This window comes from Triplophysa rosa, linkage group LG25 (genome assembly GCF_024868665.1).
Source record: "Triplophysa rosa linkage group LG25, Trosa_1v2, whole genome shotgun sequence".
In the NCBI taxonomy this organism is placed as follows: domain Eukaryota; kingdom Metazoa; phylum Chordata; class Actinopteri; order Cypriniformes; family Nemacheilidae; genus Triplophysa; species Triplophysa rosa.
Genome location: NC_079914.1, coordinates 15,847,735 through 15,872,502, shown reverse-complemented (window position 1 = coordinate 15,872,502; position 24,768 = coordinate 15,847,735). Strand labels below are relative to the sequence as shown.

The following is a 24,768-nucleotide window of genomic DNA, read 5'->3' as shown; positions in this document are numbered from 1 at the left end:
CGGCCGTAGCTTGTATCCCTACACGGACCCATTTTCATGTAACAAAAGCACACATTACTCCAGTAGGTGGCAGAGGTGCTTTAGGCTGGTTTGTTAACCAGTTAAAACCGGTATTGAGGAGAGGAGTCGTTTGGAAACGTACAATTTCTGGTTCTTCGTTTATTACATATAAATGATCGAGTACACTCATTAGTGAACAGTGCAGTGAGTTGTATCGGTCAGGTTTTAGTAGGTTTAATTGTGTTAGCGTTGGTTGTCTTTTTCAGTTTGGGTGCGGCTCAGACAACGCACCGATGAGATTTAGGTCCATAAAGTTTACAGAATATCGTCATTTGGTACTGGAATCAGCGGCAATATGAAAAACACTTTCAGCGTTGTTTTATTGCTGGTGTGCGGTAAGTTTATAAACGATCTCGTTTTTCTTAACCGGAAACAGTATGTCCTTGTGACCATGGAGGAGAAACATTTCTTGCAAGCTAATCCCACTTACTTTCCCTATCCTTTATTTGTCATGAACACGACCTATTAACAAAACGTTAAGTCTTTTTAGCAGTAACAATCAACTGGGTGGATTCAGCACGTGTTTATTTTTGAAGATGATGATTTTCTGTAGTGATGAGAAAAAAAGAGGGTTAATCTTGGTTACTATCTGTTTGTGTTTCAGGTGTGTTTGGTGTTACAGGTGAAGTGAAGCCAGTGTTAGTGATGGAGGGAGATTCTGTTACTCTAGGCACTGGTATAACTAGCATGCAGAAAGATGATGTGGTAACATGGAGGGTTAAAGGCGGCGAACCTGACTTTGTTATAGTTGAAATACGTAAAAATAAAATCCCAAATGTTAAAGGTGTGCGATTCAGAGACAGAGTGCAGGTGAATAATCAGACTGGAGATCTGACCATCAACAACATGAGAGTCAAACACTCTGGACTCTATAAAGCAGAGATCAGCACTAACGCAGGAACAACATACAAGAACTTCAGCGTTACTGTCATTGGTGAGTATAAATGTTTATAGGAATAATTATGTTGTTCTGAAGTGTGTTTCACAAATGGGCTAGTTGCATATGGTGGCAATGTTGGATTTACAATCAGTGAGTGTGGGCATGCTTACTTCCTGTTCTTGTCTGTACATGCAGACTCACAGTGATGCATAAAAACATCAGTAAATACTGACAAGAGCAAACAAAAAAGTGTAAATGAAATGTTACTACAACGACATTAGAGGTGTGTCAAGTGATGACATTCAATCAATAGTCATGTTTTTTTGTATAATGATGTATAGCAGTCTGTGCAACTGCCCGTGTTTCTGTCTCCTCCCATATCACCATCTTCTTTCAGCAAACCCATAAACCAAAACAATAAACTTCAGCCACTTACACAAACTCATATTCACTGCTCATACTGCCCTTTAAAAAAAAATACTGTTACAAGTTCTCTTTGATGAAAGTTGGACAGATGGAATACAGCTGGATTTTTACTCATTATCATGTATTAAAGGGATAGTTCACTCAAAAATGAAAATTCTGTCTTCATTTACTCACCCTCAGATTGTTCCAAACCTGTGTACATTTTTTTTGTTCTGCTGAACACAAAGCCAGATATTTGTAAGAATGTCAGTAACCAAACAGATCTCATCCCCCATTTACTGCCATAGTAGGGAAATTAAGTACTATGGCAGTAAATGGGGGATGAGATCTGTTTGGTTACTGACATTATTCCAAATATCTTCCTGTGTGTTCAGCAGAACAAAGAAATGTACACAGGTTTGGAACAATCTGAGGGTGAGTAAATGATGACAGAATTTTCATTTTTGAGTGAACTATCCAGTGTGTCCCACCACAGTAGTTGCTCCCACTAACCTGGTGATCTATGGCAAACATTACGGTCGAGAGAATGCAGGTCGTTTAGTAACAAGTGTAAAGAGAAATATATTAAGATGCCTCTGCTGATGGTGGATAGTAACATTTTGCATTTGTTAGCACATCTCAGCTGCTAATGACAAAACAAATATTAGACACCAAATACAATATGTACTAAACTGCAGTCCTTCATTGTCTTTTGCTAGCACAAGATGCAAGAATGTGGCTGTTTTTACAGTGTGTCAGTCATCACAGATGCATGAGTGACTCCTGTTCTATAAACGCATTAGAACAAGAAATTCACTCCTGCATTTAAGTACAGTTGTCACTTCTGAAACTTTGTAGTGTGTACGCAGCCAATAGACAAATGTAATAATGCATAATGTAATTATTTCTCCTGTTTGTGTGCCTTTTTAAGCACACAAAAACATAACTAACTGACTGTATCTTTAGATTACAATGTAGTTTACATTTAATTTAAGAAAATATTCATCTCTTGTCTGTAAAACTGTTTCAGATTCCTCACCGTATATTGCTACGGGTGATGTGAAGTCAGTGTCAGTGTCAGTGAGTGAGGGAGAATCTGTGACTCTAAACACTGATGTCCAAACACACAGAGATGATCTGATAGTGTGGAGGTTTGGAGATGAAGGTCTTCTCATAGCTAAATATGATCAAGAAGACAATAAGATCTCAATATATGATGATGATGTTCTTGATGGGATGTTCAGAGACAGACTGAAGCTGGATGATCAGACTGGATCTCTCAACATCACAAACTTCAGAACCACAGACTCTGGACTTTATAAACTACAGATCAGCAGCAACAACAAACAGACCCTACACAAGAATTTCCGTGTTTTTGTCAGTGGTGAGCATCTCACATCCTTTATAGTAACAGTTAATTAATGTGATACTTCACCCAAAAATGAATATTCTGTCATCATTTACTCACCTTCGAGTTGTTCCAAATCTGTATAAATGTCTTTGTTCTGATGAACACGGAGAAAGATATTTGGACGAATGCTTAAAACAGATCTTGCCCCCCATTCTTTCTGTTGAACACAAAATAAGGCATTTTGAAGACTGTAGGACAGCAAACAGTTCTGGGGAACTTTGACTATCATTGTATTTTTTCCTACTATGGGAGTCAATGGGGGGCAAAATCTGTCTGGTTATGAGCATTCTTCAAAATATCTTTCTGTGTTCATCAGATCAAAGACATTTACACACATTTGGAACAACTTGAAGGTGAGTAAATGATGACAGAATTTTCATTTTTTGGTGAAGTTTCTCTTTAACATCAGCTGTGTGTGAATAATAAAGGTCAGATCATGAAGATAATGTGTTAAATGTTATCTAGAGTCTCTGTGTCATCACAGAAGTGTGTTTGTCTTCAGGTGTTATATTTAAGATGATCTTGTGTTTCTCTCTGTCATTACAGATCCAGGTCTATCTGCAGGACAGGTAACAGGAATAATCTTTGGTGTCCTGCTGGTTATTGCTGTTGTTGGTGTGTTTTCATATCGCCGCATTAAATATGAACAACAGAAACAAAAGGGTGAGTTTAATCTTCAGATGATACAGCAATAAGAAAGTCAAATATTTTCTTGGTTTTAATATAAAGGTGTTACGCGTTTTTCTTTTTGTTTCTACAAGTTCTGCTTGATTTTCCTGCCGTAATAAATGAGGTTTTATTTAATGATTGTTTAATATAAATCTCTCAGTCTGTTCAACCTGTTGGGTAATGGGGTATATGCACATCACTTCCACTCTCATAGCACTAAGGGTATTTTTCATCAAGTGATAACGATGTGTTTAGTAAGAAAAGGTTCCCGATTTCGGGTAACCGACAGCACTATGGGTGAGTATTGTGCCTCTGTGATCACGCCTCTCGAGTAGGTGCAAAAGTTCACTTTGCTTTTTTTCATATTTGTTGATGTAGCTGGAAACGGATCGCCTGAAGTGCTTCTCCTTTTTGGTTGTCGACGTATGGCAAAGTGTTTGAATAATTAGACTCACGTTGTTGATTGTAATCCTATGTGCATCCTGAAGCAAAACGTCATTGTTCCCTACTGCGCCTGATGTAACAGAGCTGGCAGAGATTTTAGCGGAAGGACGTCATCGACCCGTATGCATATACCCCATTGAAGCTTAAAATCACACATCTGCTGTTTTATGTATTATGTTTGGTACAGTCTACAATGAACTTGTTGAGTTTGACGAGAGAGGACCAGGCCTGGACTTTATTTTACGTTATGTTTTAGTATGTTGTGTTTTTGTTTGATTAAAGTTTGTTTTTTTGTTCATCGGTCCTCCTTCCTTCCAGGTTTCGGCACCAATGTAACACGGTCAATAAAAGGGAAGGAAGGAGGCGGGAACCGATGAATGAAAAAACAAACTTTAATCAAACAAAAACACAACATACTAAAACATAACGTAAAATAAAGTCCAGACCTGGTCATCTCTCATCTCTCCACTGTTGTCGCTCCTCTTTTATGCTTCCGGAGCTCCTCCGTGAGAGATGCGAGACCGGTGCATGCGCAGCGGCCACTCATTATCACTCACGTCACCGGCCTCGTGCCGTTCCCTCACAGCTCTTGTCCCGCCCTGTTCGTCACAATGGGTTTGTGATGTTTGGTCCAGTTTGCCTGAGCAGTCATTGGGTGACTTGAATGCTTCTAGTACATAAAGAAAAGCCCAACAAAATTCAGGGAAAAAGAGGTTGTTGAAGATACTAGTTAGCACAGCTCATATCTCCACCCAGGAAGGTCACACCGACCTCGAGTTTGCCCTTTTTTTGAAAGGCCCGTTAAAGCCCCATAGGCATCCCAAGTATGACCCTCCCCGGACCTATGTTCCCAAGTTGCACCGACCTCGGGGTGGGCTCTTTAATACATCTTAACCCAAGGTACTGCCTGTGCCAGCAAACCTTTATACCTGGTAACAAATGTGACACAAACAATAGAGGTTAAGCACTGACGTCACGTTTTCACTGGAACATGCCCTCTCAGTGGGACTAAGTGGCAAAACATTCTGGAAAATGGCTGCTTTTAATAGGGGAAACAACTAAACTGGGACTAAACTATGCAATTATCTGCTGAAATTAAAAGCAGTTGGACTTAACAGTGATCCTTAAGGCTTACATAGGAACCAGGGGTCATTGGACATAAAAAATTTGCGCAGAAACGCCTTTCCTGATATTTTTTTCTGATATTTATTTATTTATTACCTGATTTCCATGGCGGGCAAATACACAAAGATAAACCATAAGGAAACATTTTCTACTCGAGCAAAACATGTTTAGTGATTCAACAAATGAAGATTTACATTGCTCTTCTGAATGTTTACTGTGTTTATATTTCTCTTAAGTTTAAAAACGAAGCACATCATTAAAACACTTTTGTTAAAAATAACTATCCCTTTTATTTGGCAAGCGTGCATTACAAACAATTCAGTCATAAAATTTTCATCAGAGCATCTCTGTAATTTGAAATACATACAATACAACATAAATATACAGTTAGGGCCATAAATATTTGGACATATTTTATCTCATATGAATGCCCACAATTGTTTTGTTACTGAGCTCAGCGGTGTGTTTTTTTTTTCTTAGAATGTACCAAATTGTTGATTTGGCCGCTCTTAAATGCTTCATTTATGACAAAATGATTTAAGGAAAAGCCCATACATGTGAATAAAACAGCTTTTTATTCAACTGTCCAATTACTTTTGGTCCCTTGAAAAAGGGGGGCGCTTCATATTAAAGAGCTGTAATTCCTAAATCCTTCAGCTAATCTGGATGTGAATACACTCTAAATAAAGCTGAGAGTGTGCACTTTAAGACAATATCTATTATAAAAAACTGTAACTCGAAAACATATTGATACACAGCTAAAATAACAAAAAATGTGCCTCTGTCCAAATATTTATGGCCCTAACTGTATATATTTTTTAATGAAATTAATTCACTAATTTCTGCAAGTACAGAACAATGTTTTTCTAAGCAACAATGCAATTTTACAGACTTAAAGGTTTTTGATACATTTTCCTCTTAACGTTAATGTCTGAGAGCTGACTGGCTGGGGATGTTAAAGTAGTTTGTTTATCAAGTCTTACTTCCCTCAAACTCGTCATCTCTCCTTTCTGCTTCCATCTCTCTGCTTTGCACAAACAAATTCTGATGTCCATCTACAGGGGCTATTAATGATCGAGGGGCTACAAATAAAGTAAATTGTTAAAATTTATACTGGGGCAGGTGTCCCAGTAAAAGGCCAGGCATTATTGCTTATGTTAAAACCTACCTACTACCTACAGTGTAGTCTTTCAGAAGTGTAATGAAACACAGTAATAGCCCACTAATGTAATGTGAGCATATATGTGTATATGTTTCTGGAATTGACAACAGTTTCAGACTCGGCTCAACCCATCATTAATCAAAGACCAGAGTTGTTTTCCTTATCGTTTTAATAAAATTATTTTGATAAAATTAGAAACCTATAACAATTGCACTCAAGATAGATCTGGTTCAGATTCACTTTATACATTTAACAATTGTTAATTGTAATAAATTAATTAATTCATGACACACAATTTTTTGTATTTGTTTGATCTCTGAGGGTACACTCATTGCCTTGATGTTGTTAATGCTATGCTCTACCAAAATCTTTTAAACCTTTGATGTTATCAGAGAGTATAATTGAAATATTCACCTGTACACTCATGTGTTATAATGTTTATACTTCTCTTTTGTGTTTTTCTCTTCTGTGCGCAACAGTTAAAGAGAAGATGGTGGAGGATAAACATTCTGTCAATCTGAAGACTGGTGTTACTGAACTCCAGTCAGATGATGTGATAGAGTGGATGTTTAGAGATGAAGTGATATACAGATTCAGTACAGACAACAGAGATAAAGAGAGACTCACAGACAGACTGCAGGTGGATGATCAGACCGGATCTCTCACGATCACAGACATCAGAACAGCAGACGCTGGACTGTATAAAGTAAAGATGAGCAGCAGCAGTCGAGTGAAATCATTCCTTCAGCTCATCACCGGTGGAGGACCATCATACTCTCAACTCAATGTTGCTGTCTATGGTAAGTTATGGTAGCTTAAGTATATTGGTATTATTATGTTCTATTCTCTATAAACAATAAATTCATCTCATGAAGACAAATGTACACAATTGAACAACTGCTGAGTGAACAGAAACAGTTTGCTCTGTTTTTATACTTCAGGCCGGCAAATAAAAGGCTCGGAATACAGCACTCAAGTTGTAAAGGGCAAGGGTTTTTTGAAGTCAAAAACACAATGTTGACAATGGGGCCTCCCCCAATATGAAAGCAGAAGTTTTATTTAAATAATAACACTTAATATGCAATTTAATCTGCAAATTATGTTTCCATATTAAAAGAACAGAACATAGCTATTTGAAGTTGTAATCTTCATCCCAGTGTAATAGTCATAAAATATGAAAATAGTAAAAAAAATAAACAAAGAAACAACTTGGCTACTAATTATTATGCAAACATCATTGTATCTAATACCAGTGATGGATATGCATTTGGTCACATTCACACTGTTAATGTTTAGGTTTGCCAAATGCATTTCCATGCAGATGTAAATCTGGAAATGTTCTGTTTACACAGCAGATTACAGCTCTAATAGTGTATGTATGAACAAGCAACCAAAGTAAAGCCTCTTTGATTTTAAATGCAAGTGATAGTTTTATTATAGATTGTGCACTAGACGTGCAATCAGCCTAAAAGAACCCATGTAACACCCCTCCTGATTTCACTTCACTGGTTGTCAGTTGCCGCCCCCATCAAGTTTAAATCTCTGACACTGGCCTTCAGAACGATAATGGCAAATTCACCCCTTTGCCTTAACTCACTGCTCCAGGTCTACATCCCCGCCTGTCATCTTCAGTGTGAAAATGAGCGACGCCTAGTTGTTCCATCACAGCGAGGCACCAAATCGATTGCAGAAACCTTTACTCATTGGGTTCCCCTGTGGTGGAATGAACTGCCAGCCTCCATCTGAACTGCAGCATCCTTCACAACTTTCAAAAAAAGCTCAAAACATTACTTTAATCTGCATTTATTTGACTTACAATAACTGTCTGACTTGTCAAAAAAAAATAGTTGTTCATCCTCTCGTTTGCTTACTCCAGCTTTAATCCTCCTAGTAGCAGTTTTGACAAAATGTTATATGCTCTCCTACTTGTAAGCAGAATATACTGTTACACAGTAGTGTTGTCAAAAATATCGATATTTCGATAAGTATCGATACTGAAAATTCTGAAACGGTTCCAATACGCATGTCCCACGTATCGATATCAGCTGCGTGTTCCCGCTCTCTTTCTCTTTTTTCCGACGGTGAGTTAACACACACTGCACGTGAACGCATAACAACAGAGCTCCGCCTCCTCTCACAGTCTCGACTCGTTTGCGGCAGTTAAAGTGTTAATGTTAGAAAAGATGGCCAGTGCAGAGTCTCAGTAACACATCTGGCGCTTGGTGAACGCTCGTTACGCTTCCCGTGTTTACCATCGCGCTCTATGTGTGTGCGCTGATCCACTCGTTTCATTCGCCCTGGTTATATGTTGTTTATGTTAGTACAGAGTCTCCGCAACAGTTCTCATGTTTAATGCACGCGTTTCTGTCTTTATGTGCGCTCATCAATGATTTCATCCACTCGTCTCGTTCGCTCCGGTTAATTTGATGTTTGAAGTAATGCTGGTGCGAGTAAAGTCTCCGCAACAGTTCTCGCGTGTGATACACGTTTGCACTTCTGTGTTTACCATAGCGCTCTATGTGTGTGCGCTGTTCAATGATTCATCCACTCGTCTCATTCGCTCCGGTTAAACGTTGTTAATGCTAGAAAGATGTCCAGTGCGGAGTCTCTGCAACAGTTCTTGCGTTTAAGTTTGCGTTTCTGTCTATATGTGCGCTGACCAATGATTAAATGTGAATAAAAGCCAAATAAAAAATTGCAATCATATAAATGTAGGCTATTAACTAACATTAACAAACAAAGAATGAGCAATACATTTGTTCAAGTTTTTTTAATCTCTTTTAAATGTTAGTTAAAAAATACAACTATTTATGTAAGCTCTGGTCCATTACTACTGACAAATACAACTTTGATTTTAAATAATAAATGTATTAGTAAAATGAACATCAGATTAACAATTAATAAATAATGTGAAAATATACCTCATTGTCTAATCTTGTTCAATTTAACTTTAAATAAAATGTAATAAATTTAGGGCCTTATTGTTATGGAAGTTTTTTCCCCATGGTATCGAATATCGATATTTTTTTAGGTATTGTATCGAAGTTAGAAATTCCAGTATCGTGACAACACTATTACACAGAGCTAACTGCGCACGCACACTGCATTAAACTCATTTGCTATGTCTCTCAATTCTAAGGCTGCATCCGTTTGGAGGTTCTCATTTCAGTAAAAAAATATATAAAATTATCAATTATTTCTCTTAAGACAGTCAGCTTTATTCTCACCTGAAATAATAAACCTTGATGTATGCAGCCAATAAATGTGACCTCCGGAGGATGCAGCCTTAGATCTGAGACAGGCATTGGTAGAGGTTGAGGGTTTGTACTCACACCGAGCTTATCAAGAAAGAGAGAGCATGAACACAGGAGAGAGTACACGTACATGCTACTCACATCTACGGAGCCCGCCAGGTCACCTGTTGGAGGAAAGATCCGCAAATCCTTGACCACAGTTTTGTAATTCGTACCCTCAATGCAGTACTGTAATAACAGTAATACAGTAATAACACTCACAGATTGTAAAACTGTTCCCTCAGTTTACCATATCGTCCTCACGGATTAATAACCCGTACCCACAACATCCTAACCTGTGCTCTTGGTTTTGTAAACTGTGCCCTCAATTTTTTAAAACCGAACCCAAAAAATAAACCATGCTTTCGCAATACATTCCCACAGTTTGCTGTACTCACCGAATTAAGGCCTCTAATCACGAAAATAGAACAAGCTCCTGCAGAACATTACAATAAAATAATATACAATATTTGTTAGACTATATTATAAGTTATCTTAATGTGTTAACACGTGCGTTACAGCATGGAAAAAACCCGCATTTATGCTGGCCCCATATCTCACTTGCAATAGAACAATCTGTCTGCTGCAAATTAGGCTACAAATATAATTATTTTGTAATTCATTATTTGATCATTTTTAGTAACAACATATTTCCTGTAGTTATGAGTAATTCAACAGTTCTGATATTGAACAGTTTTAATAAAGCTGACCTTTGGAGTCTATGCAACATAATAAAATATTTCAGGAGCGTTTTTTGGATGTTTGTATAAAATATGGTGTTTAATTGCTTTACAGAAAGTTTTACATCATTTTCAAACTTCCTTAATGTAAAATCTAATATTCAACAATAATCGCAATTACAATATTAAGGGAATTGGCCTATTAAAAATAATTTTAATAATTAACCATTCAGGTTTTTTGCCGTCATGCAGCCCTAAAGAGGAGCAAATGTGCATTTCTTCTGTATTTCTATTAAAAGGGTCCTGGGATGGAAACAGTTTGACACAGACAAGGGTGCCGTAAGGGGGTAGAAAGTTAAGGTGATTCTAAGGGCCCACACACTTTTGGGGGCCCTCCGTGACCATGATAGACCTGGACCGGGGCCCAGACTACAATTTAGACAGGGGGCCCAGAAGAGCTAGCTGCCCCCCTGGGCACAGACAACCATTTAAAGAGTGTTCATGTGTCATAATCTTGTCTGTCTGTTTATTTGTAATGGACTATTCTTTAAATTCACAGGGATTTTTCTGTGTGAAGAATAACATGCAAATAAAACCTATTAATGTTATGATAAATACTAGTGCTATGCAACAATTACAATTTTTATTTTAAATAATCGCGATTAAGCGCATTGTTAAGCGTAAAATTCAATAATGAATTCAAAGGTAGTGTATTGTGATCTTTTATTTTAAAAGTACTGCTATATGAACAAAAATACAATAAGATTTGGTTTGCAAACACTTGAAACAAATAATGTGCTTTTTTACAACAGTATTTCCTTTACATACAGTGAGGGAAATAAGTATTTGATCCCCTGCTGATTTTGTAAGTTTGCCTACTTACAAACAAATGAAGGGTCTATAATTTTTATGGTGGGTTTATTTTAACTGATAGACACAGAATATAAAAAAAAATCAGGGGAAAAAAATGTTATATAAAGGTTATAAATTGATTTGCATTTCAGTCAGTGAAATAAGTATTTGATCCCCAGCAAAACATAACTTTGTACTTTGTGGAGAAACCCTTGTTGGCAAGCACAGAGGTCAGACATTTCTGATAGTTGGTCACCAGGTTTGCACATGTGTCCGGATACATTTAGTCCACTCCTCTGTCAATCTTTAAGGTTTCTTGGCTGTCGCTCAGCAAATTGGAGTTTTAGCCTCCTTCACAGAGGTTCTATAGGACTAGGGTCTAGAGACTGGCTAGGACATTTAATGTGCTTCTCCTTAAGCCACTATTTGGTTGTCTTGGCAATATGTTTTGCGTCTTTGTCATGTTAAAGGCTCATCCATGACCCATCTTCAGTGACCTAGTTAAGGGGAGGAGGTTCTCGTCCAAGATTTTACGGTACATGGGCCCGTCCCTCAGCCCCTCAATGCGGTGAAGTCATCCTGTATACCTGTAGCAGAGAAAAAGCCCTAAAGCAGAATGTTTCCAACACTGTGCTTCTCTGTAGACATGATGTTCTTGGGCTCATAGTCAGCATTTCTCTCCCTCCAAACACAGGAGTCCATTTTGGTCTCGCAGCAGTGCCAGCACTTTCGCCAAAGCCTTTTCTGAATCATTTTTATGTTCATTGTCAAACTTAAGACGAGCCAGGCGGGCCTTCTTGGGCAGGAGGACCTTGCGGGTGCTTCAGGATTTCAGTCTACTGTGGCATAGCGTGTTACCAATGTGTTACCAATGTTTTGCTTGCTAACTGTGTTCCCAACTGTCTTGAAATCATTAACAGGCTTCTTCCGTGTAGTTCTGGGCTGATCTTTAACATTTCTCATGATCATCTTTACCCCATTGAGGAAATATTGCAGGGAGCTCCAGAACAAGGGCATTTGATAGTTATTTTGTATATCTTCTATTTCCAAATAATCACACCAACAGTTGTCTCCTTCTCACCAAGCTTCTGTCTGTAGCCTATTCAAGGTTTGTGCAGGTCTCCAATCTTGTCGCTGACATCCTTTAAAACCTATTTGGTCTGGACCATGGTGGTGGAGAGGTTGAACTGGAAGATACAGATTCTGTTGGCAGGCATCTTTTATATACATAACAAGCTGATTTAGGAGTACTTTCTTAAAGTGACAGGACTAATCTGTGGTCCATATAGGCACATAACCAATCTGTGGAGCCAGAATTCTTGCTAGTTGGTAGGGGATCAAATACTTATTTCACTGACTGAAATGCAAATCAATTTATAACCTTTATATAACATTTTTTCCCCTGATTTTTTTTAATATTCTGTGTCTATCAGTTAAAATAAACCCACCATAAAAATTATAGACCCTTCATTTGTTTGTAAGTAGGCAAACTTACAAAATCAGCAGGGGATCAAATACTTATTTCCCTCACTGTAGATGTATATACGATTAGGCATGGAATAATAGTGCCCTTTTTAACTGCCATTCCTGATCAAATTAAATAATAAAACCAAAGTATCTGCACTGCCAGGGCATTCATCATTCTGTCTGTACACTGCGTTCCAAATTATTATGCAAATGATATCTTTCTCTGGTTTTCCTAATTTGTCGATGCAAATGACAGTCAGTATAATTTTCAAGTAATCAACAGTTAGGGTACATTTGGAATTTTATTGAACAAACCTCCCACTGACAACAGTATTTATTTAAAAAATGAAAAACTCAAAATGCACTGTTCCAAATTATTATGCACAACAGAGTTTGAAAACATTTCATAGGTTGTAAAAAACTGAAAATGGTCATTTGTTGAATTTGCAGCATTAGGAGGTCATATTTACTGAAATCAAAAGCTATTTCAATCAAAAACATCCTAACAGGGCAAGTTACATGTTAACATAGGACCCCTTCTTTGATATCACCTTCACAATTCTTGCATCCATTGAACTTGTGAGTTTTTGGATAGTTTCTGATTGAATTTCTTTGCAGGATGTCAGAATAGCCTCCCAGAGCTGCTGTTTTGATGCTAACTGCCTCCCACCATCATAGATCTTTCGCTTGAGGATGCTCCAAAGGTTCTCAATAGGGTTGAGGTCAGGGGAGGATGGTGGCCACACCATGAGTTTCTCTCCTTTTATGCCCATAGCAGCCAATGACACAGAGGTATTCTTTGCAGCATGAGATGGTGCATTGTCATGCATGAAGATGATTTTGCTACGGAAGGCATGGTTCTTCTTTTTGTACCATGGAAGAAAGTGCTCAGTCAGAAACTCTACATACCTTGCAGAGTTCATTTTCACACCTTCAGGGACCCTAAAGGGGCCCACCAGCTGTCTCCCCATGATTCCAGCCCAAAACATGACTCCGCCACCTCCTTGCTGACGTCGCAGCCTTGTTGGGACATGGTGGCCATCCACCAACCATCCACTACTCCATCCATCTGGACCATCCAGGGTTGCACGGCACTCATCAGTAAACAAGACTGTTTGAAAATTAGTCTTCATGTATGTGTGGGCCCACTGCAACCGTTTCTGCTTGTGAGCATTGGTTAGGGGTGGCCGAATAGTAGGTTTATGCACAACTGCAAGCATCTGGAGGATCCTACACCTTGAGGTTTTCGGGACTCCCGAGGCACCAGCAGCTTCAAATACCTGTTTGCTGCTTTGCAATGGCATTTTTGCAGCTGCTCTCTTAATCCGATGAATTTGTCTGGAAGAAACCTTCCTCATTCTGCCTTTATCTGCACGAACCCTTCTGTGCTCTGAATCAGCCACAAATCTCTTCACAGTACGATGATCTCGCTTAAGTTTTCGTGAAATATCTAATGTTTTCATACCTTGTCCAAGACATTGCACTATTTGACGCTTTTCGGCAGCAGACAGATCCTTTTTCTTTCCCATATTGCTTGAAACCTGTGGCCTGCTTAATAATGTGGAACGTCCTTCTTAAGTAGTTTTCCTTTAAATGGGCTCACCTGGCAAACTACTTATCACAGGTGTCTGAGATTGATTTCAGTGATCCAAAGAGCACTGAGACACAATACCATCCATAAGTTTAATTGAACAATATAAAATTAAATGTTTACGACACTTAAATCCAATTTGCATGATAATTTGGAACGCAGTGTAGTTTGATCTAGAAAAACAAGTTATAATGATTATTGATTTTATTGCTTATACATAACCTTTCAACACCAAGTGTAAAGTGTACTGTATTTTAAGTGTATTTAAAGCACATCTTTAAACAACTTAATTATTTTATGCTACTTTTTCTTTATCTTAACAATTCATATAAGGAGAACACAATTCCTTTAATATCAGTGAGTGTTTTGGGCCCGTCCTTTATTGTTTGATGAACATTATATACAGATATCTTTACAATGTTACTGCCCCTTTAAGAGTGCTCTATACAGATATACGGATCTAATATACTGTGACATGTCTGTTTTCTTTCCCAGCTGTTAATGTTCATAAAACTGACTACTTTTACATGGACCCTTGCTAATATGGGAATTTAGACATAATTTTGTTTATTTGTCCGTTTCAGAGTAAGAAGTTATGAAAGAAAACTCTAGGCATGTTTAACCCCTGTGCATCAATTTAAAAAACCTCACACTTAGGCTGAAAATGGACAAAATGTCCATGTCCAAACACGGTCATAAAAATATTATTTTTTTCACTAGAATCAGTTCTTAATATAACTACCAAACATTCATTCATTTTTAGAATTTTAACCCTTTAAATACCAGTTTGTTTACATGGTGACCCTGTTGTTTTTCATGAACAATTCTAAATATTTTCCATATACTAAATGTGAATCAGATTTCTTTTATTATAGTCTTGGATATGTTAATAATTAACAACAACATGATTTTTATTGCATTTGTTACTATTTTCTAATTGGTCTATAGGGGGAAATGCAACAGCAAAATTAGTGTGGATGGTGATGAATGACATCACATGTCATAGTGCAACAACAGGGACAAACACCCCGTCTCCACACCCAGAAAAATGTTCACATAACCCAACAACAAAACAATTTGTTGTACAAAGAAATGTTTTTTATTTACAAAGTCAAATTAATAAAAGAGGGCAGCTAAAAAACTTAGTGATACTTATTAGTGATGCTTTGAAAAAGCATAACTATTGTTATTCGAACATACATACTACTTATAATTATTCTTGTTCGTTGACACGTGACTTGTCCCGCAGCTTTTGACGTAGACCCATGAATGAATACATCACATCGACGGGCCTATTCGGTAATGGTGTGCTATGACTTTTATAAGCGATCGGGTGGGGGGGGCGAAAAACCACCCGAAAAATCCCATTGACTTAACATTGCGCCTATTGTTTGAGGGATCGTAGCTCTGAGTGAGGATATCGTAGAAACATGATAATACACAATTTGAAGGGGTTATCAGGCTCTGTAAGAACATCACTCACAATGGGGTGTAAGTTGTACCCCTGGGGTGTGAGAGCCTCACAAAATTTCTGTATACTTATAATGGCGCCCATAGACTCCCATTCAAAACCTAGATACCTATATATTCACACGTTATTTTTTCGCTTTGGACCCATGAATGACTACATCAAATCGAGCGGCCCATTGAGGAATGATGTGTGATGACTTTTGGAAGCGATCAGGTGGAGGGGGTGCGATGGGGGGCGAATAAAAACCAGAAAAATCCCATTGACTTAACATTGCGCCCAACTTTGACGGGTCGTAGCTCTGAGTGAGGATATCGTAGAAACATGATAATACACAATTTGAAGGGGTTATCAGGCTCTGTAAGAACATCACTCACAATGGGGTGTAAGTTGTACCTCTGGGGTGTAAGAGCCTCCCAAAATTTCCCAATCACAGGAAGCATGCCCATATACGGCGTAAAACGTCCCGTGTTGAATATCTTCGCAATACAACCACTTGGAAACAAGGGGGTGGGCTCATTTTACTCAGGCTACCAATCAGTGTCACATGATTATTATGAAGATAATAAGCCACGCCCATAGCAACCATTTACAGCAACAGATCCCATAGACTCCCATTATAAAAAGTCCATGTGGATATCTTTGCAACACAGTGTCGTAGAGACAAGGGGGTGGGCTCATTTACTCAGGCAACCAATCAGTGGCCCAGGTAGTTCATTAAGCTACGAAGCCACGCCCATAGCAACAAAACATGTCAGCCTAGCAACCATTTAGCAATACCTATATCTCTGCATCACAACATCGTAGAGACACGGGGGTTGGTTCGTTACACTCATAGCTTAGAGCATCATCTATTGGCAGATGCTAAGCCACGCCCATAGCAACCAAACAGGTTAGCCTAGCAACCATTTAGCAAAACCTATATCTCTGCATAGGAACATCGTAGAGACACGCGGGTTGGATCATTTCACTCATAGGTTAGAGTATTATCAATTGCAGATGCCAAGCCACACCCATAGCAACCAAACAGGTTAGCCTAGCAACCATTTATCAACACCTATATCTCTGCATCAGAACATCATAGAGACATGGGGGTTAGTTTGTTTCACTCATAGGTTAAGAGTATTATCAAGTGCAGATGCCAAGCCACGCCCATAGCAACCAAACACATTAGCCTAGCAAACGTTTAGCAAGACCTATAACTCTGTATCAGAACATCTTAGACTCATGGGGGTTGGTTAGATTCATTAGTACTTAAAGTGTCATCACCCTAGTGCCGAGTTCCGTGGTTTGCCAAAAAGCATCACTCACAGTTTCTTTAGAAAATGTACTATCTAGTTATCTATCTTGTTAGCACTCCTGATACAGCAACATAAGAATAGAGTATGCCATGTTAATATGTTGAAGGCATATACATTACATGGAATGCAAACTCTGATTCCCTGTTTGACTCACCACCTGATTTTGATGTAAGTTTATTCGTTTAGTACCGCCATTTAGAGAAACTGAAGTTGGTTCTTATTTTACAGTATTTGAGCGTGTAACGGCCAAACTAAAACGGCCTAAAGACATGTGGGCACTTCTTCTGCAAAGTAACTTTGTAGGGAAGGCGCAAGAGGTCTCGGCTGCATTACCAATTGAGCAAGCGCTTGATTATGATTATTTTTTGAGCAGTGTCAGATTTTCTAAAATCACACTTAGGTTCAAAATGGATACAAATGTCCATGTTCAAAAACCCTCTTAAAATGATTATATATTATATTTTTTCTACTTTTACTAACTTTAATGTTTTAACCAGATCCTTTCCAGATCCTTACTAGCAAAATTCATTCATTTTCAGAGTTTTAACCTTGTTTGTTTACATAATGCCACATCTATTATACCTTTATGGTGAAAACTGTACTGAGGGGCTTCTGAACTTCTACATCAAAATCAAGCTCACCTTTTATCTCAGTTAAAAAAAAGTTTTAAAAATTAATAATAATGCAAAGAAGGGATAAAATAACATGTTTGAATGAAAAATATTTTCAAATCTCAGTAAGGTGTTGGATTTGTGATTTGCTGTAAAATATGATGTCTTTCTTTTAAACTTAATATACACACACACAAAAAAAATTCAGTACACACATACAAACCACACTTTGACATCTATACTAACACAAACACAGTTATTACTGTATCTTTTGTTCGGTTTGCCCGTATAATGTATAATACAGCAGAAACAGAAAATCTGAAATGCTCCATAGACTTAAATGAGAAATTAGCATAAGCAAAAAGTCAATGGTACACATTTGAAAATGTTGAATTTTCTTGAAATGTATACATTTTTCGTAATTTTGAATCCTTTGGAAACATAATCAAAGGATTTTATACGGAATGTATGATTTGTGCTTGCATGGCAAACAGTTAAAATTTAACATTTTTGTCCAAATGGACCTGAGTGTAACAATTGTATGTACCTAGGTTAAAAAACATTTATGAAAGAAAAATAGAGCAAAATATTAAAATTCCAATAAAAATACACACCTTTTGCAAAAGTTATGATGTTTGCACAAACACAGCCAAAACGACAAAGAAAACAAAACTGAAATGGACAAAAATGTCCAGAATAGCTCACAAGGGTTAAACATGCTTTCTGCATTAGCCTCACACTGCATTTATTGTTACTGCCTTCTGCTTTATTATTAATAGCATTAAATAAGCCTCTTGCACCCGCGCATATTAAGTCTTTGTGGGGCGAGGATACTGATAGATCAGCGCATGGCTGAAGGAGGGGAGATGAAATGGAGTGGTTTGTTCTATCAACTCCACTGTTTTGGAAGAGATTTTAAAAAAATGTCCATGTAAGAATTTGGATACCTTTCTCCATTTAGTTCTGGTTTACCCGGTTCATGTGCGTGCTTCAGCAGTCTTAGGCCAATCCCAAATGCTCTCATTGGTTGAGACGCGTGGTGACACCATTCCCCAGCCAGTACCGATCCCACCCCTTCTGTGACCTATGGTTTGTCTGTCTGTACGTTTCAGAGCCATTGAGCAACGGACTTTCGAAATAAAATAATACTTTAAAAAAACTGCGTTAATGCACGATAAAATAATTGTCGGTGTTAATTAATTAATTAACGCGATAATAACGTTCATTTGCCCAGCCCTAATAAATACAGAAAACTGGAAAGACAGAAATCAATTTCCAAATTTGGGAAAGAAAACGAAAGCATCAGCAGCAGGTCATCTACATTGATTTTACTGACTGGGAACACTGCAGTGCGCGATCTTAGAATAAACATATTGTTATCGTCCGCTGGTGTGGTTATATTATTAAATATAGTTATAGTTACAGTTAATGTTATAGTCATCGTTATAATGTGAACCACCTTTAACACACTGACAGAGAGCGGCGAGTGATGTAAATGAAAACAAAGTGTCCAGTGAAGTTTTGTTGACATGGCAGGGCTGAAAATGCGGTTTTGGGGACTGAAGATAGAGGTGTCTCTTCAAAAACATTATTTTGACATGATGAGATGAAAGACTGTCAATGTTTTACAGTTAATTCAGAAATATAGGAGGACATTAGGTATTGTTGATTGTCAGTTCATGATAACTGTGGCATGTGTTTAATAACATTTCATTTTACACGTTCTGCTAATAATCGTGTAATCGTAAATGTTAATGTTTGTGTTACTTACACTGTCCTTATTTCTCTCCTGTGTTTCTTACTTCTGTGTGCTGCTGAGACAGTAGTGAAGAAAGTGATGGCGGGAGATGTTTTCACTTTAATCCCTGATGCTGAGATACAGAGCAGTGATGAGATTGAGTGGATATTCAAAGATAAAGATATCAAAACTATAGTGGACAGCATGGACAACAACCTGACACTAAATGAGACTGGATCTCTCACCATCAATTGTGTCAACCAAAATAATACTGGATTGTACAAAGTCAAGATCACCAGCAGTAAAGGAACATCATACTCTTACTTCAAAGTTATAATCAATGGTAAGTAACAGTCTACATTGGGGGTGTTCATGTTGTCATGCTGTCTGTATTTCTGTTCTGTGATTCTCTTTTGTGTGCTCCTGTGACAGGTGAAATAAGGACAGAATTTGAGGGGGAAACTGTCATTCTAGAGACTGGCTTTTACAAACTACCGAAAGAAACTGAGATACAGTGGATGTTTGATAATGAAGTGATCATATCTGGAGGGAATAGCGAGGACAACAACACAATCTCTGAATATAATGGTGACGATAAAAGATTCCAAGGCAAACTAGAGCTGAACAATATAGATGGATATCTCTCTATTGGAAACATTGAAACAAGGAACAAGGGATTGTATAAAGTTAGGATCACCACCAATGAAGAAACGTCATTCTTACATTACAGTGTTCATGTCATAGGTAAGTAGCTCAAGTTTTTTAGTCAGAATAATACGGATGCAGCCAGGGCTCAAATCTAACCAGCTGTTGCCGAAATTCTGTGAACTACTTTGTCCATCCCAGTGATTTAAGTGTGAAGTTAGATCAGAGACATTACATTTATATAAGTTGTTTATCTAGAGCACCTCTGAAAAATAGATCCACAAACATATTAGTGTTAATTCTTAGTTCAGTTAATGAATGCAGTTTGTGTAGTCAGATTACTGCACTCAGACAAGACAAGACAATGGCTTAAAAAACAGCGGAAGTAGAAAAGGCTCAACAATCTGTTTGAATGGTGTGAATCACATGTGTAACTTTTGAAAATCACAGCACAGTTTTCTAAAGACTTTTTGTCTATAATCAATCAATTTTTGTTACATCAAAAAATATTTGGGCTATTTTCTGGCAGGACTTAAAAAAAACAGTTTCAGTATAAGGAAAATCAGTATTTTAATGTTTCTGTTCTTTTGTTCCTTCTGTTCTGAAAATGGATCAGTTACAGACATGCATAATGTCTGTAACTGATGTGGATCTGAAAGAGCATGAAACAAGGCATATATACGATCTACATCAGTAAAATAAGCTTTTTGATGATGTCCTGGAAGAGGTTTTGCTCATTAATGTACTTAAAATAATATAATGGGAATATGCATTGTTGTATTGTGGTACCCAGGCAGCACGGTGCGCGCTGTAAACACTGCCAGTGTGAAATCACAATGGGCGCACGTTGTAAACACTATATGCGCTGTTCACGCTACGCGAATGCTCTGCTCACGCATCCAGTATGAAATGGCTGTTACTTTACAATGCAGCTGTTTAAGTGAAGAATTATGCCAAAATGCACTTTCATGCATACTGCACTCACTAGTACAGAGAGAGCACGTGCTTAAACTGTATTTGATAGTTAAACTTCGCAGTTAATCTGCGGGTAAATGCATTTAGACGTGGGGCGCGAAGCGTACGGATTACAGATAAACCACTAATTGTTACAAAAAACTGACGCATAATAATGGGTTTAAGCGTGGCAGAATTGATACGGGGACAGTTGTACCGATGCACGCATCGTCAGGAGTTCATGATGATGTATCGCCATATCGATATTTTGAACACATCCTTCCTTACCATGTAATATTGTTTTATTCATCAAGCAATTGTACAAAAATTTCATACACCTAGTCACTTATTCATTCTCCTTAATAGAGTAAAATTGTTCTGTGTTTCACTTATATCTATATGAAAAAACTCTAGAACAGTCATACAATTGATGTGATGTGAATGCATTTTCACTGCCCTCGCAGTTGCATAAATCATGTTGAGATTAACACTTAACGCTTAAACTAATAAAATTCTGAATATAGAAATACACTGCCCATCCAAAAAATAAGTCACACGCTGTAATATTTCGTTGGACCGCCTTTAGCTTTGATTACGGCACACATTCACTGTGGCATCATTTCAAGCTTCTGCAATGTCACAACATTTATTCTAGTCCAGAGTTGCATTAATTTTTCGCCAAGATCTTTTTTTGATGATGTGTTGATGGTAGAGTCGGACCTCTGCACAAAGTCTTCTCCAGCACATACCAAAGATTCTCAATGGGGTTAAGGTGTGGACTCTGTGGTGATCAATCCATGTGTGAAGATGATGTCTCATGCTCCCTGAACCATTCTTTGACAATTTGAGCCCGATGGTTCCTGGCATTGTCATCTTGGAATATGCCCGTGCCATCAGGGAAGAAAAAACCTATTGATGGAATAACCTGGTCATTCAGTATATTCAGGTAGTCAGCTGACCTCATTCTTTGGGCACATAACGTTGCTGATATATACTGTATATATATTGGAAAAATGAAATTATAGGCCTACTGAAATGTAGTATAAATGCTAGTAGGTGGTGAAAAGTTTTTTTATAATTGAGTCACTAAATTATTAATTCTACCGATTCATTTAGAACAGCTGATTTTTTTAGCAAGCATAATACTATGAATGGTTCATTGAGTCATTGACCCATCTAATTGTTCAAAAACTGGGAAACTTTTTTTATTCAAATTTATCTTTATAGCACTTTTCACAGTTTGCTAAGCAGCTTCACAAAAAACACACTGTAAAAGACAGAAGACAAATAAAAATAGAAGCACAATAGTTCTGCTTTGTTTAGAATATTCTTATTGGCAAAAAAATATAATATTGACAATATGACAGTGCCAATTAATATGAACTTCTTGTTTATTGAACTGTATAAAATATCCACGTTTGCCATCATGCTGATATTTGGAGAAATGCCACAAAGGGTAACTGTTGCACACAGCTTATCAATACAGTAGTGCTGTAGGTATTTTGTACTATACTGGTGTTAAAAAATAGCAAGTATTTTAAAGCTTTAGTATTGTGATGCTACCGTTCTACGGGTACTCTGTGCAACTCTAGTTACAACATCACTTGCTCTAATAAAAAAACCTTCAGCTGACAGAAGAAAGGACTGAAGAAAGGCTTAGACAAATTTGTGCATAACATGTTTCTAAATGTTTAACTAGTTAAATTGTGTCATTTTTGTTTTAACAGATATACTGGATTTTGCCCGTCTTTTTCAGGCAATGTCAGGTAAGATTCTGAACTGTTGAATATCTCTTAGGCTGTGTGTCCACCAAAGTATAAATGAAAGTTCTTTTTCAAAAAATGCCAGCTGTGGGTGCTTGACGGTGCTTTTTCAGCCCAAGTGCTTTAGTTGCTATAATGCGAAATATTGTCTGAAATAATGTGTTAGTATCTAATTTCTTACATAGTTTGTTAAAACAACAGTTAATGTTCAAGAATATCATAAAGGACAGAAATGTGTATTTGGAGACAAGGTAAAGTAACTTCTGCATTGTTGAAGATTATTGACAGCTGTTGGCATTTTTTTAAACGCAGCAAACAATTGAAAAAATATGCTGTCATCAGAAAAAATGCTTTGATGGACACAGCCTTAGATATTTCAATTTGAAAATGTTGAACAGTTGAAACTGAAACTGTATGATGCCAACATATGTGACCCTGGATCACAAAACCAGTCTTAAGTAGCACGGGAACATTTTAGGTAAAAGACAAAAATACATTGTGTGGGTCAAAATTATCGATTTTTCTTTTATGCCAAAAATCATTAGGATATTAAGTAAAGATCATGTTCCATGAAGATATTTTGTAAATTTCCTACCTTAAATATATAAAAACTTTATTTTTGTGAGTGGATGGTCTGCCACAGTGCCCCTGATTAACAACTTCAAAGGCAATTTTCTCAGTATTTAGATTTTTTTGCGCTCTCAGATTCCAGAGTTTTAAACGGTTGTATCTCAGCCAGATATTGTCCTATTCTAACAACTCATATATCTATAGAAAGTTTATTTATTCAGCTTTCAGATTATGTAAAAATCTCAATTTCGAAAAATTGATCCATAAGACTGGTTTTGTTGTCCAGGGTCACATATGTGATATCAAATTAACTGAAGTGACTGCAGTAGATAAATACTGTATGAGTCCAGTTATTACAACAGCTGTATTTGAACTGGTGCCCTCTTAAATTACAGCAATACAGGTTTACTTTGTCATGTCAAACATGGTTTCATATCATGGATTTTATTACATTTTTGTGTGAGCAAAATTTCTGTATAACTGAATGTTTGTTCATACAGATGAGGTGCATGAAGAAAAGGATAAGTGAATGGACAGACAGAGGGTGAGATATGGTAGAGCTGTGAGCAATTTAACAATCATGATCTGGGCTGGTAATTGTATGTACTGTATAAAGCACTGAGCATTTTTTTTGTCCTAAAGGTCCAGTAAGCAATAAACTGTTTTAAATATCCATCACACTTAAGCCTTAATCACACCAGACTTTCTTACAGACTTTTTCATTTTTGTGATTCTGTTTTTTCTGATAGATTCAGCAGGAATCATCATAACATGAATCTGTGATGGTTGTGATGCCTTCAGTAAATGGATCAGAAAATGCTATTCTCTTTAAACAGCTGATAGATATTACACATCTGATGTTAAGCATCTGTTACATCGTCAACATCTTCAGTAACAAGTCTATTTTTCTTTCATACCTTTTTTACATAATGTTTTGATGAATGTTGAATCAAACTTTCATTTATTTGCAGTTCACACTGATCAATGACCGAATCTGTTTATCTTTTTATATGTAACTCACTGCATGGTATACATCATTTTAAATCTCATATGTTTGATATTTTCTGATGATGAGAAATAATTAGATATACATGAAGATATGTGTGAAAACCTGCAGTCTGTCGCTAACCCTCCAAACATTGTTATTGTCTTACCATAAGTGTGAGATTGTGATGTTTGTTTTGTTTTTAATGTTGAGGTTATTATTATTCTTTGTGTTTCATTTACAATATAAATTGCTACTTTAGAAAATTACGCTTAAATATTTTTGTTACTCGTATTTTGTTACTTTTGTTCTCTGATCAGATCTGAATGTAAAATTGTAAATGTGAATTCAGACTCTCAGTAGAGATATAAAAAACTTCATAAAGCACTTAACTGACTTGCCTTATTAGAGAGAAGAGAAAAAAAAGAGTTTTCTGCACTGATGTTTGAGCTTTAGCTTTGTACTCTAGTATAATATGTGATACAGTAAAACTTGTATAGTGTTCTTTTTTGGATTAATCTCTTGTGATTAAGATAAGCGTCACCTGAATAAGCGTCACCTGAATGAATACATGTAACCAAAAATACTGGGAATTATTTTAAATGTGTTTTAACAGTAAATGCATGCTAGTTTTGAGTTCACCTTTACTAAATATACAATGTACATCATTAGCATTATTAATAAATGAAGAAAA

The 24,768-nt window shown here is 37.1% G+C and overlaps 1 protein-coding gene across 2 annotated transcripts; it reads left to right on the top strand.

The window, feature by feature from the left end:
• On the top strand, nucleotides 1-24,768 carry LOC130548429 (uncharacterized). 2 transcript variants are annotated; one of them, XM_057325189.1, is made up of 11 exons: nucleotides 1-395; nucleotides 665-994; nucleotides 2,376-2,496; nucleotides 2,590-2,729; nucleotides 3,303-3,419; nucleotides 6,636-6,956; nucleotides 19,243-19,500; nucleotides 19,590-19,901; nucleotides 22,484-22,522; nucleotides 23,590-23,633; nucleotides 23,839-24,768. In XM_057325189.1, the coding sequence occupies exons 1-10, from the start codon at nucleotides 356-358 to the stop codon at nucleotides 23,616-23,618; spliced, it is 1,707 nt and encodes a 568-aa protein (XP_057181172.1). In that variant the 5' UTR covers nucleotides 1-355; the 3' UTR covers nucleotides 23,619-23,633; nucleotides 23,839-24,768. The 2 variants fall into 2 exon arrangements, with proteins under 2 accessions (XP_057181172.1, XP_057181171.1); XM_057325188.1 differs by having other exon boundaries at nucleotides 2,376-2,729.